At 41.5% G+C, this 14,723-nt stretch overlaps 1 protein-coding gene across 2 annotated transcripts in view; it reads left to right on the top strand.

Annotated features, from left to right (window-relative positions):
- LOC113405000 (C-Maf-inducing protein) overlaps positions 1-14,723 on the top strand; it is a 164,297-nt gene that overhangs the window by 84,056 nt on the left and 65,518 nt on the right. For both annotated transcript variants that reach the window (XM_026663628.2, XM_026663629.2), the window contains exon 2: positions 1,335-1,460. In XM_026663628.2, coding sequence (XP_026519413.1) covers positions 1,335-1,460 — 126 coding nt within the window. The remainder of the gene's footprint in view (positions 1-1,334; positions 1,461-14,723) is intronic.

Consider the following 14,723-nt stretch of genomic DNA (forward strand, 5'->3'; position numbering starts at 1 on the left):
TAATTTCGGCAGATAATACTGATTATTTTTAAACATTTCCCCCCTATTTTTATAGATTTAAATTTTCACCATTGCGGGAAATTATGGAGGGGATCAGACAACGGGGTAGGGGTGTCAGAAATAGTTAATTACATAGATGTTGAGATTCAAATAAAACACACATGGTCAAAATATAAAATGTAAATATTCTTAAATCAAACTCTGTTAAGTTCTCAAGCAACATTTCTTTTTTTGCCTATCTGTAAATTTCGATTTATCATCGATGGAAATATTTTTTCATCGGTTTGTGAGAGTGTATGGTGGAATCTATGTTTACTGGTTTTCCATTAATAAAAAATGGAATTCTTCCCAGTTAAACTATATTACACTGCTATTTTGTCAGTATAATCCAAGTACCTTCCTCCTACAGACACAGCCATACATATCTCAACTCAAATCCTGCTCAGTATTGAGCTCACAAATTCATTTAACCAATCCAAATCAACACATTTTGTATAGGATTTGTCTACACAGCAACTGGGAGGATGCTTCCCAGCACAGATAGACCAACGCACCTCAGCTCTGCTTAAGCTAGTATGCTAAAAATAACAATGTGGCTGTGGCAGCATGAGCAGCGGCTTGGGTTAGTGGCCCAAGTACAATCCCACCCACCTCCTGGGTACATATTCGGGCAGCTAGCCTGTGCCATCACACAGATGCCACACTGCTATGTTGAATGCACTAGTTGGAGCAGAGCTAGCGCGTCTCTGGGAAGCCGCCTTCTGCTGCTGTGTAGACAGGCTTGATCAAGAACTGTAGCCTCATCCACAGGCTTGATTAATAACCTCAGTTGTTTCCTGGTTTTGTCTACTCCTTTGTGACTTTAACACTCCCATAAGTGCGGGCGATGGACAGATAACACCTCTATAGAATGACCTGTATAGGAGCTTCTCTCAAGCTTCTTACCACTTGCTTCCTCTGCACTTGATTCCTGACTCCAGACCCAGCAAGTGGTCAGTTCAGGTTCTCTCCTCATTAAACTCCCAGTTCCACCAAGTTGTTCAGTGGTTTCATGACAGTCAGGTGGAGCAAACGTGAGGCCACCAAACGATTTCACGTGTGGCCTCCCCAGGATTTCCAGAGGGGAATGGCTAGTGGTGTGTACTCCCCTGCTGCCCATCATCCCGTCCTTATGGGCTCAAAACATTACAGGCAATCAGATGCTATATAACTATTCCCAGCACCAAATACAATGGGATCCGTTTCAGTGGCATAATGCATTTGAATCCATGTTGTGAAACTTTTGATGAGTAAGTAAATGCTTATTCTTTCTTTCTCTGTTTGTTTTCTTGCAGCCAACTGGGTATATGGAAAACTCCATTTCCTACAGTGCTATTGAAGACGTTCAGCTGCTCTCCTGGGAGAATGCCCCTAAGTACTGTTTACAGCTCACAATCCCTGGGGGTACTGTCTTACTGCAGGTACAGTAAACATGAAAGAACAACTCTCTATTAATCACTTTGATTCTGTTTGCTAAGTCTGAGATCTTAGCCCTGATTAGCCAGGCTGACACTGGGCAGATAATTCGCTGTGGTCAAGCTGGTTACTTACCAACAGATTTGTGTGAGGTGACACATTCAAAGCCAGTCAAGATTGTTTGGGTTGCTGGGCCTGCTGTGTTTATTAAAAATTTTTAAGTGATAGTGGAGAATGGGAATTTTTGGGCCAAGATGATTTAAACTTGCAGTAGGTTTTATAAACAGGACAGGGCTTTGTGGGAGAATTCATAGATTTTTTTGAGTCCCAAAGGGTCCAATATAATGATCTAGTCTGACGACCTGAATAACACAGACTATAGAATTTCACTCTGTAATTCCTGGCACTGAGTACAGAACTTCCAGTGAAATTAAATAATATCTTTTATAAAGACATCCACTCTTAATGTAAAGACTTCAGGTGAGATTGAATGCCGTTAGATTTTAGAGAAAAAAACGCCTTAGAAGGTTCAACTAATCAGGCGGCTCAACTGTTAGAACTTTCAAGTATCTGTTTGGAAATGGACAATTCCATTACCACCCTGTGGGTAGGTGACCCAAGGGGGTGATGTGGGGCAGAAATATTTATGTAGTTCTTTAAAATGCTAGGATTTATTTAAAAACAGCCAGCCCTCAAGTACACCTCAACTGCATGTCTTATTTACTCTAAGAACTTGCTCATAGCAGTCTCAGTTTGAACAAGCAAGTTGATCCCTCCCACACGTCACATGATGGTGCAGAAAAAAGAGATTGTGGAGGACAGACATTAATAGACATGCATTTCAGATGAGATCTACAGGAGCTCCAGGGAAACAGCACGGTTCACTAGATATGGCCCTGACTTTGGAGTCAGGGGACCTGGTTTCTTTTCAGTGTTCTGCGATTCGTGCTGTATAACTCTGGATGAGACATGTCCTGAACGGCTGTGTTAGTGGCTGAAAAACAAGCCATTGATCTCTGTGTCTTAGTTCTCCCACCTTGAAATTGGGACTAGGGATGCTCACTTTTTTTTTTTATTAAAGTGCTTTGAGATCTCTGGATGACAAGTCTAATGATAAGTGCTATTCATATGAGGCCAGTGTCCTTGGGCACGTTTCCCCACTCTCTATGTCTGGTTGTTGTGTAACATGCTGATTACCATCACCAAATGTTTTACAGCTGTGCTGTGGTGCTATATAGTATATAGTTTCCTGTATTCAGTCCTCCTTAAGTCCTATTTCTAAACAGGAGGCACCACCTTTTCCTTTATTTTCACATTATCCCACACTTCCTCATGTGTTTGTAAGGTTTTGTAGGATTTCTAAGGTCATTGCAAGTTTAGCGAGAGCAGAGCGCTGCACCACATTCCTGAGTTTTGAAACTGCTGTAGCTCAAGAAAAGAAAGCTAACTGAAAATCCAGCTGGATATGCACTTAAAAAAAAAACCTTTCAGCAATCATAAATTCAAAACTGCTGACCCTATTTTCTCCAAATTTGGCCGTTCCTTAGATCTCAGTGGTGACTGTAGGATAGATCAAGTTTCAATAATATCTGTTCAGCTGTTGACTCTTGGGTGTGCATTGTTTTTTCTGACTGGAATATGTGGACAAGAATGTGTGTTTCATATGTGTAGAATTCAGAAATGGCTGAGTGATTTCCACAGAAACTGTGGAGGGGGAGGGGGGGAAAGAGTATCTTTGAAATGGAGATAACTCATGAAAAATTTCAGCCCCAAAGGAAATTGTTCTGGTGAAAATATGAGTAACTGCAAAAGGGTGATTATAATGGAAGTTGCATTTCTATCTTTACTATACCATAGCAGCTCCGGAAGTAGTTCAGTAATATATATGAAGATATGAACAGTGCTGCACTGGCAGAATGTGATACCTCTTCTGATTGTATACTTGTGGTCCTGGTGCTGATCAGCTGTCCGTCAGAGCCATGAAAGATTATAGATAGCTGTATCTGACATTCCAATATTTTTGATTGGTCAGATTAAATATTAAAGCACTATCAGGGAAGCAGTGCAATCTTCATAGGAAAAAGTTTCTTCCTTCTTTGAGGGATAAACAGTTGTGTTTTTTAAGAGAAAATAACCCAGTTGATCATCATCTGCTTCTTATGGCTGATGTAGATGTAGCGCAACAATTATAATTTTACATTTAGGTGGCTAAGCCAGATAATTGTGCCTGGAGTAGCGGAGTGTATCACTGTGATGCCTCCATCATACTTGTGACTCGGGCATTGAGTTGTGATATGTTCCACAATCTGTTCTGGGTGACCACAGTTGCACACTAGAGAGTTTTTAATTTTCCATTTGTGCATCAGGTACTTGCATCTGACATGGTTTGTGCAGCTGCGGTTTAAGATTGCCCATAATCTTCGTGGAAGATCGAAGCCAGGGATCTTCTCCTTTGGGTCTTTCACGAGGGGTGTGTGTGTGTGTGTGTGTGACTTCTTGTGAACTCCATTTGGCTTTCCTAGCGGTTGAAGTAGCATTGACTTGAAGTTGCACCCAGTTGATGCCCATTAACAATCCGAAACTAGGCACTGAAATGAAGTGTGTTCTCCATATTACAGGGTTCTGCAGGAACATGGAACAACAGAGTGACTCTAAATCTGTTCTGGACAAACCAGGATGAGTCACACTAGATCATAGAATCACAGAATATTAGGGTTGGAAGAGACCTCAGGAGGTCATCCGTCCAATCCCCTGCTCAAAGCAGGACCAACACCAACTAAATCATCCCAGCCAGGGCTTTGTCAAGCCGGGCCTCAAAAACCTGTAAAGATGAAGATTCCACCACCTCTCTAGGTAACCCATTCCAGTGCTTCACCACCCTCCTGGTGAAATAGTGTTTCCTAATATCCAACCTAGACCTCCCCCACTGCAACTTGAGACCATTGCTTCTTGTTCTGTCATCTGCCACCCCTGAGAAAAGCCGAGCTCCATCCTCTTTGGAACCCCCTTTCAGGTAGTTGAAGGCTGCTATCAAATCCCCGCTCAGTCTTCTCTTCTGCAGACTAAATAACCCCAGTTCCCTCAGCCTCTCCTCATAAGTCATGTGCCCCAGCCCCTTAATCATTTTCGTTGCCCTCTGCCGGACTCTCTCCAATTTGTCCACATCCCTTCTGTAGTGGGGGGACCAAAACTGCACGCAGTACTCCAGGTGTGAACTCACCAGTGCCGAATAGAGGGGAATAATCACTTCCCTTGATCTGCTGGCAATGCTTCTACTAATAAAGCCCAATATGCTGTTGGCCTTCTTGGCAACAAGGGCACACTTCTGACTCATATCCAGCTTCTCGTCCACTGTAACTCCTAGGTCCTTTTCTGCACACTCTTATTACTCTGGCTGTCTTCTGCAGTTACTTCAGACAGGTCCTTTCATATGCAGAGTTGTTTACCAGTGGCTAAGGATACATCTCATTGCTCAGATCCTGACGTTAGCCCTTCACTTTGTTCCAGTGCTTGGGGTTTTAGATGGTGTTGGAATGCCATAAAAATATATTTATTGTGATGATTTTCAACACAGCAGATATACTTTCTGCTCTCAGTAAGAGTCGTACATGGGAACATCTGGGTCCACATCCTCCGCTGGAGTAAACTGTCATGACTCCATTTTAGTTGATACCAGCTGAGTTTCTGGACCGTGATCTTTGCCTTTGCTTATGCATTAGGACTGTGGGCTGAAGAGGTCCATGTGAGGGATATGAGAGATTCCCAAAATCATCGCTGAAATTTGGTTCAAAGTAGACTAACACTTGGAGGTTAGAATTCAACTATCTGAACCTTTCAGGAGGAACTCCCTCTTTCCCCCCTTCTGACACACAGTTGGCCCCTTCTGACCCTCCCAAACAGCCTCATAGCATCCCTTGAAAATAAGAAGGTAAGACTGGGACTTGGGGAAGAGTGTGGGAAACTACCTAGGACAGACAATGTTCCCTGCCTGCCAGCTGTATGAACGATGCAGCACATGTTTGATGAACCTTCCAGTGTAGGCTGAGGCTCAGGAACATTTGGACTCTGGAACGTAAAGAATCCATTACAGCACAGTTAGTGCACTGTTCTGTAAGACATGAGCCCTGTGCATTCTACCCCAAGTCTAAACACCGATGATAGGGTAATGCAGGACAGACCGCAGAGGCAAATTCAAGCAAAAGAGATGGAAACACTTTTAGGATGCGCTCCTGGGCTCCACTCAAATTGAAGAACCTGGAAGTATAAATACAAATGTATTTCCTGTGCTCTGGAACTCACTTTTCCAGAATTTGTTGCAGTATTTCTAGGTATAAAATACTTACAAAATTGTAAGAAATGGAATTTTTCTTTTGTCTAATAGCTCTTCTGTTGCTTCATTGTTCAAGGATGTAATGCAAGAAGAATGGAAACTTGTTTAGAGATAAATTTTTTATGGTAGAAAGGAGCTACTAATGAGGTGACAATATAGTTATTCATTTTTGGTGTTTTTGTGTCTAGGTTCTACCATATAATCCATTAGATAATGAGAAGTAGAAATCTTATTTTTAATGTTACGTAGTTTTACTGTTAAGACTGAATTGATGCACGTATAGGTGACAGTGGAAAGCACAAACCTGCAATAACGACTTAATGGCCCAGGCTTTTAGAAATACACACACATAACTGCACGTGCAGAGTTTGCACAGGGTGAAACACTGAGAGCCATGGTGCTCCCAGGCAATGGTGAGTCACAACCTAGCCTTGTTTTTACTCTGTCTTTTTATGGTACCTATCCCCACAGCCCCTCTTTGAGGCAGGGAAGTTCTGTTATCCCCATTGTACAGATGGGGAACTGAGGTGTGGAGATACTGTGGATGTGTCTACCCTGCGATCCAAGATGGGACGGCAGCTTGGGTAGACCCTTGCTAGCATTGCTAAAAATAGCAGTGTGGACATGACAATGGGGGTGCACTAGCCTCCCCAGAACCTCCACATTGCAGAAGTTTGCACCAGCTCATGTACACTGCTATTTTTTTGCCATGTTAGTGCCGATAAAGCTAGTCTACCCAAGCTGCGGGCATACCTTGCATTGCTGTAGAGACATTCCCGAAGTGGCTGGAAGTCTCTGGTAGAGCAGAGAGCTGAGCCCTTATCGCTCAAGGCCAGGCTAGCAACCTAACCACAGAATCTTCCTCATCCAATTAAGTAATAGAATCTATTGGAGAGAAATTGTGCTCAGCTGTGGAGTTGGACAACTTCAATATTTTCATATGACGCCATAATAATATTTTTATTCTTCAACTTCACTTACTGGTGTTAGCATCCATGTCTGTCATATAATTTGTACATCATTTTTCTGTTAAATTTAATTTCTGAATCTTTATTCCATAGCATTCTCTTTATAGCCTCTTTTCCCGACCTGTTTACTATTACAAATGATAACAAGTTTGAACCCAAAGCGCCCTGTGGAGCATACAGGGAGTTTGGCAGGCATTGTAGATTTTTATCTGGAGCAGCCTGCCATTTGTTATTTGAAAAAACAAATGAACATAATTGTGAGAAATGAACATCTAAAAGTGGGTGCTTCGCATGCACAGTAATTCCTCTGAAAAACTGGTATCACAATATAACCTTACAATAAATGATGAAGGAATTGAATTAATCTGGGCTTCCATAGTGTTTATATTGGACTATGTTATGACTCCAGTGTCACTATGGGAAACTGAATGTAACTAAACTCAAGCTTTCCCATATGTTTTCGGTAGGTGCCGATCCTGATTGATGATCCAGTGTGACCAGGCCAGAATGCAGTATAATTATGGATTTCCCATACAGAAAGGTCTATAGGATGCTCACAAATGCACAGTAATATTTAAAATAAAATAATAAATACTTAGAGAATCAAGATGCAAAACCTACATTTTAAATAATGATGTAATATCTAAGGAGGAAATCTATGGCAGGAGCATCAAACAATTTAAAGTTTACATTCTGTGCTGTCTCTTTTCCCTGCAAAACAGATCATAGTGTCCCCAGGACACACGGATTAAGACGCAGGCTTTGTTGCAGGTGTATGATTCTGACTTGGATGCCTCTAGCTATTTCTCGCTGTCAAAGGACTATCAATACAGATCTGGAAAGAGGAACTCTGAGCTGGATCTTGCTCTGATGTCTCAGTGTAGAAGTTGTTGTATCTCCAGGGTTTAAGTTGAGATGTTTTGGGGTGTGGTATTGGGCTGTAAATACTGGGAGGTGTGATGTACTTAACAACTAGAGCTGGTCAAAAAAAAAAAAAATTGGTGGAACAGATTTTTCCATTGGGAATTGATCAAAATGAAAATATTTCATGGCAAATGTATTGATTTTGACAAAATTTTCAACAAGAAAATGTCTGATTGATTTAAATGTTTAGATGGTTAAAAATAGTAAATTAATAATTTTATATTTACAGACATTATAATATATTTAATACTTTATATTATAATATTTTGACATTGAAATGTAATGATTTTATATCAATCAATTTTATAAGCATCTGGAGGATAACAATCTTCAAATGCGTTAAGGGCTATTTAAGAGAATGTTGATCGATTCTTCTCCATGTCCACTGAAGGCAGGACAAGAAGTAATGGGCTTAATCTGCAGCAAGGGAGATTTAGATTAGATATTAGGAGAATCTTTCTAACTATAAGGACATTTAAGCTCTGGAATAGGCTTCCAAGAGAGGTTGTGGAATCTCTGTCGTTGGCGGTTTTTAAGAACAGGTTGGACAATCACCTGTTATGGATGGTCTAGGTTTATTTGGTTCTGCCTCACCACTGAGGATGGAGGGGGCTTGACTAGATGACCTCTGGAGATACCTTCCAGCCCGACATTTCTATGATTCTATGATATGAAGTTATCAAACTTCAACATTTTTATAGTTCTGAATTGAATTTTATTTTTCATTTCATTTTTCAGGAAATTTTGAAGTTTTGGCTTTTCATGCCGATTCAGAATGAAAACAAATTTCCAAATGTGGAATAGACATTTTGGTTTCTGACCGGCTTTAGTAACAAGACATGAGAGTCTAAGGTGTGGTATGGGGATGTGCTTCAGGAATCTGTCCGAGTTAGGTACAGTCCACCCAGGGAAGCACTACATGCTGTGTTAGAGGTTTGAGCCCACCTTGCCTTTGCTGTCTCTTCTTGAACTAGTGGCATGGTGCTGCACAGTAATGAGTCAGAAGCGAGAGCCCAGCACCGTCCTTACATCACCTGCTTTTTCGCCGTAACAGTCTCCCTTTGAAATATTGACTCATCCCAGTCCAGTTCAACATATGGGGCCTGACAAGCTAACAGTTGAGGTAATGTGACCGCTGTCCTGGTAGGAAGCTATTCCTGGTTCATGGAATGACTCCACCCTCACTTTGGAGGAAGGGATGATGCTCCGAGAGCAAACATGGAGTATGAGCAAACTGCCAAATCTTTTAGATGCATTGGCCTTTCAGGCTCAGTGTTTGCTGTATGTGCCCAGTTGTCTGCACTCAGTCTTGCTTCTGAAGCATAGTGTTTGTTTCAGTCCTCACCATGCTCTGTGGGTGTCACTAAAAGTCATTTTCCCAGACGCTCTGGTATGATAATGAGGTGGATGTTTTGTTTGGGTTTTTTTTGGCCAGATGTGTTGATTCCCAGTTCTAATAAAAAGCACTGAACTCTGACAAACTTGTTTTCTCCCTCAGTTCCACTGGGAGAGCTGGCAGGTTTTGCAGGACCTGGTGCGCAGATTGTAAGCTCTTTGGGGCAGGGAGCATGAACCAAATTCAGCCCTTGAGGAAGTGGGAGCAGCTCCCTCTGGCATCAGTAGTAGCAAGGTCTCTTTGTGTTCGGGCTGAATTATGTCTTCCTGCCTTTTGTCTGCAGAGCACAATGCACATTGATGGTCACAAGCATTTGTTCATAATAAAATAACCCAAATGAGAAGTTTCATTGCTAAAGTTGCCACAACTTACTAACCATGCTGGCCCACCCCAAACTCCTAGCACATGTTTGCATTTCTTGGGAGGATCTAATTCCCTTCCCATCGCAGGTTACACTTCTGTGTCATTGGGAAGGGTGGGGGAATTTGGTGTTGGCTCAATTTAAGAGCTGGATAAGAGTTGTTTCGAGGGTGGACAAGATGGGGAAGCGAGACAGGGTGGAGTTGTACAAACCATTTAACCTCAGTGCAGGCTGCAGTCCACATCTCAGGTTTTGCCAGAGCCAAATGGGCCTAGAATCTCAGAAACTTTCAGTCCTGGTCTGTTTTTTTCAAGTAGGATCTAACTGTGATAAAGGGAGTTCTCCCATCCATAATGCGCAGTGTTGTTTTATTCTATTCTTGGCAATCAGGTGTCCTCAGAAGGAAAAACAAACAGAACAGGAAGCCCTGATAAAGACAAAGCTCACTGCACATATTCAGCTCCTACGTGAGCTGTGTTTTGTCAGGGAGTCCCCAAGGCAAATATTTCCGCTGGATTGGGAATGCCTTTGCCTGTTGTTTCCTTAATCCATATGCTTTTCTTGGTACCTGTTTTTAGTTTAGCAAGCCTATTAGTCCAGATATAATTCTCCCTTTCAGAGTCTGGGTTTTGTTTAGTAGCAAATCCATTCAGTATCCTTGGGGTGATATGCTTGGGCTCATGGAAGGCCCAGAATTCAGCAGAACCACTGTGGCTCTACTAGGCAGGGAGACTAGGGAGAAGAGGTTCCGGAGCAGTTCACTCCCATCTGTATGTGAGGTTGTTAGTTGGGCAATGGGAGTGAAAGAGTCTGGCACCTGGATCTGCAAATGATTTCGGTGCACTGCTCACACTTCCCATGCATGGGGGGAGGAGGCAGGGATTGTACACAGGTTGTAGTAGTGACCGGGGTCTGGTTGTGCTACTTTCCTGCACTCTGACTCTGAGTTGGAAGGGAGGATTTTGTTCCCTGGTGAAAGGTCTTTTGACTTGAGTTTTGCATGAAGAATCTGGGTTTCATCCCTCCATTGTATTAAAATTGGCTTTTAGTGTGACCATTGGTGCAGAGAAGCCTGCAGTACAGTTATAGTCTTACCAGTTGGAGGAGAGTACAGACAAAATGCAGGAAAACATACTGAGAGAGAGAAATACAGAATAAAGTCAGAGCCTGGGAAGAATTACAACAGAACCCAGATCATGAAACCCCACTTTGTATTGTCAGCTGATTCCCCCCCCCCCCCCCCCCCCCCAGGACTGCTGCTGACTGGGGAGTTCTTTAGGATGGTGTACAGAAAGGGCACTGTAATAAGGAGAATTGTTGTTATAACATTTTGTTATCTGGACAAGTCATTTCTTGAATAATGCAGAGATCAGCAGAGTGTGACACTTCAGTGTGATAGGATAAGTTAGTGCAATAGAGCTGTTGGCAAAATGGCATTGATAGATGTTGACTTACAGATAGAGAAGAAGATTCTCAGCTGATTTCAGTTGTCATAGCTTCAGTGATTTCAGTGTTCTACCTGTTCATTGTCGTCATAATAATAAAATAGAATAGTTACAAAGAGTTTCAGGTCCTACACAGGCTGCTGCTCTGTTTTTAGGGTCTTACATTCACATTTTCCAAATTGTTTCTCTGTCCTCTGTTCTTTGAAATGGGGATGCTGACCAATTGAGGCTTCAGTCCTGGATGCAATAAGCTCCCAACAGCCAGACCCCTGCACCAAACCTCACAGAAACTAATGGGGATCTGCATGGTCATGTGGGACTAATGCACAGAGCTCACTGCTGCCTTGGGTTCTAACTGACTATGAAGGGGAAATAGTGAAACCAACTATATGCAAAGTACTGCCAAACGCACAAACTAAAAATATGGGAATTATTCTGTTTCTTTTATCTTTAATTCATGTTAATCTTAAAGGCTAAATGTGAAAATGGTAGCTAAAACATTGCCAGACAGAAATGTAGCTCTTCGAAACTGGTAATGTCCCTTTTTAAATAACCGGTGCAGAACAGCACTGGCTGTACAGATGAGACAGAGATAATAAGAAAAACTTCTACAGTGCAGCTAAAACAGCTGATTAAAACATGACTTTTAAAAATAAAGTTTTAAAGTCTGTGATGGCTCAGTCTTGCCTCTTTATTGTATCCTAAAGCCGAATGAAAGTTATGGGTCATATCCTCAGCTAGTGTAAATTGGCCTAGGAGCTGATTCACTAAGTCAAGGATTTTGTTTTGAGCTAAATCCCAGTCTGGCAAACACATAAGCATGTGGGTGACTTTACTCATGGACGACAAGCTCGTGAAATGGAACTGTGCTGATTTTTACTCACTGGGGGTTTGGCCCAAAAATGCATAAGGAATCTCCTACGAGGTGTCGGTCTTCAACTATTCTGCTTTACCTGAGTGTAGAGATCAAAACGAGGTCCATTAAGGGAGAGGAGGGACCTAATAATAATAAAAACTAATCATAAACTTCAAGGATTTTCAGAATGCTTCAGTAACATTAATTAAGCCTCTTGATATCCCTGTGAGGTAGAAAAATATTGCTGTACCCATTTGGCGGATGGCAAACAAAAGCACAGAGGAGGCAAGGAAATTGTGCATGTTGCGTGCGTGTTTGTGCATGTTTTGCGTTAGCAAAAACAATTAAAAATCAATAACTTCATGTTTGAAGATACATGCTGATGTCATTCTGGACCAGAGCAAACCTGACTTTAGATATTCAATGGAACCATAGCCTCAAAGCTTTCATGTGATAGAAACACACTTTGGGGGACTGATTTTTCTCAACTGCAGAGAATGCATGCACAAACACTTACTGTGACTGTTCACACAAAGAAGGTATTTGCCCAGGCAAACAACTAGATAAACACCCGAGTCATAAAAGATATTGCTGTTACCTCTGTGTCTTGTAGAACTTTTATTTAACCTGATAAGTATCACCTAGGCCCAGTTACCCTTTCTTCAATATCAGCCTAAAAGAAGAAAATGTTTTGCAACAGTGAGCAATTTCATACCTCTGCCAAAGTTCCAACATTTCCTGGACATAACTGTGGTTTAGCAGTTTTCTGGAAATACGCAGGAGGAAGCATGTACTGGGAGGATTAAGCTTTATAGCCTGTCCGGTCTTGCCTAGTATGGGAAAGAGAGTGTTAGTGTCAGAACTGCCCCAGCAAGATAACAGTGGTTAAGCTTACTAAATTTGATCTAGCCAGGCGTAGCACTTTGGAGAGTGAGCTTCTGGGATACAAGCATTGACTTGATAAGGTCCTGATACCATTCATTCCTGATCAGTGGTAGACCTGCCGGGATTTCCTAAAGGTTTGTTTTCTGCTTTTGTGTTTACTATCATCTTCTTTGTAGTAGTTTTTCTTAGAAGTGGTCTCAACCCAAATCCAGAAAGTCCCAAATTCTGGAGCTGTTTAAATTCCAAATTCAGATGTAGATCCAAATGCAGATGTTGCTGATGGCCTCTCTATATATAATAGGTTAAACTAAAACACCATATTTAAATGCTGCACAAAGTTTGGAATCTAAACTTGCAGTTTAGGCACATCGCTGGATCTACTTTCTTAAAAAATTCTGTTGTGTTTCCCCTCTCAAATTTGAATATAAATTCTTCCTCTGTTGGTTTTGCACTCTTACATTTAGCAGTCCATGTCATTGGGTTTTTCCTCCAGTTTTTGTGGGTCAAGTATTTTCTCAGCCTTTTCTTTATTTCTTGTTGTGTGTACTCTGTCTATAAAAACCTGGATGAGAGGTTGTTCTAAGTGCCTACCCCCTGTTATATCTAGGCTCCAGGAGGAGCAATGTTGGTCATAAAACCCACTTGCTTATATTGATTTTCTAGGTGTTTATGATGGTCTTGTGCTCTCCAATGTCTGGAAAATGAAGGGTAGTTAATGGCTAATGGTGGTTTTTCCTTTAATGCAAATGGTCAAGCACCTACGTTTGGCTCAGATCACATCATAGATCAAATCTAGCACCTAAAACTGGCTGACATTGCCCTTTTAAGGAGAAAGAGTCCTGCAGTTCCCTATTAATAATTTGTAGTATTAGAAACAAGTGTATGTTGTTGTTGTTATCAGTGTAAAAACAATAGCTATCTAGAAAGTTTGTTTGCTGGTCATTTAATAGAACTTTTACATGTTCAGCTAGTATTTGATTTTCCTTTAGGAAACTTCAGATCTGATGGACATATAGCATGCACTCGAGCCTTTTGTATGCTACACACACATTCTCAAACCTACAGAAAATAAAAACTTGGTTGCTGGCTGGAATATTGAGCTTAATTAATCAATTAGAATCAAGGAAGCCTGGGGGATCAGTCCTTGGTTTCAGCATGGGCAGGGTCCATATAGCAAAGTATTGCTTTCAGAACACAAATGTTTGGCTTCTTGGAGAGGAAATATTAGTCTAGTGTAGTGGTTAGTGCAAGGGGCTGGCAGCCAGGACCCCTAGGTTCTGCTCTTAGCTCTGCTGCTAGTTCTGGGGTATGAGGCTTGCTTAATTACTATTTGTAAAGTGATTGGACAGAAGGTACTGCAGGAATGTTACTATTTTAATCAAGGGCCTAGGAGGGAACAGTGATCATTTCAATTTATCAACGTATTTTTGTGCTTTATTCTAGGTCACTTTTGGTTTTGTTCTTGAAATTCTATTGCTGCTGTTTTCTCATCTCCCAGCGTGTTTCCTAGTCCAGAGTGGTACCTGATGGGTGTACCTGTGCCAGACAGTTCTATACTATAGGGTTTTGTTTTGCTGAACACCTGTGGCTCTCTGTTGGTGTCTTCATATAGCATGTCTTCTTACATTCAGGGCCAGAACAGCGGGGTGGAATTCAAGACCAGGATTGCCTCTTCCTTCTTCAGGCAGACAGACTTTCTGGCACTGTAGCTGGCTTTTGTTATAACAAGACACGCAGGTTTTGGGCAGGTTTGAACTTCAGTCCTCAGGAGTACATGGCCATCAATATGTCTAGTCAGCTAGAGCTGGTTGAAAATTTTTCCACAGAACAGTTTTTGGTCAGAAAATGCAGTTTAATCAAAATCTAAATGTTTTGTAGGAACATGTGTATTTTGACAAAACATTCAATAGGAAAAATTGAAACAGATTTGACTGTTTTTTTTCCCTTTTTCATTTGATATTGTCAGAACGTGTTGTCTAGATTTTTATCATTTGGATTCATTTCATTTAAAATTGTTATTATATTAAAATATTAATTGTAATAGGTGTTTGTAGCGAATTGAGACTCACCAGAGCGGCGGCACCTCCTGCTGGTCGTCTTGGG

Source organism: Terrapene carolina, unplaced genomic scaffold, assembly GCF_002925995.2.
Source record: "Terrapene carolina triunguis isolate 2854851 unplaced genomic scaffold, T_m_triunguis-2.0 Scaffold33891, whole genome shotgun sequence".
Classification (NCBI taxonomy): domain Eukaryota; kingdom Metazoa; phylum Chordata; order Testudines; family Emydidae; genus Terrapene; species Terrapene triunguis.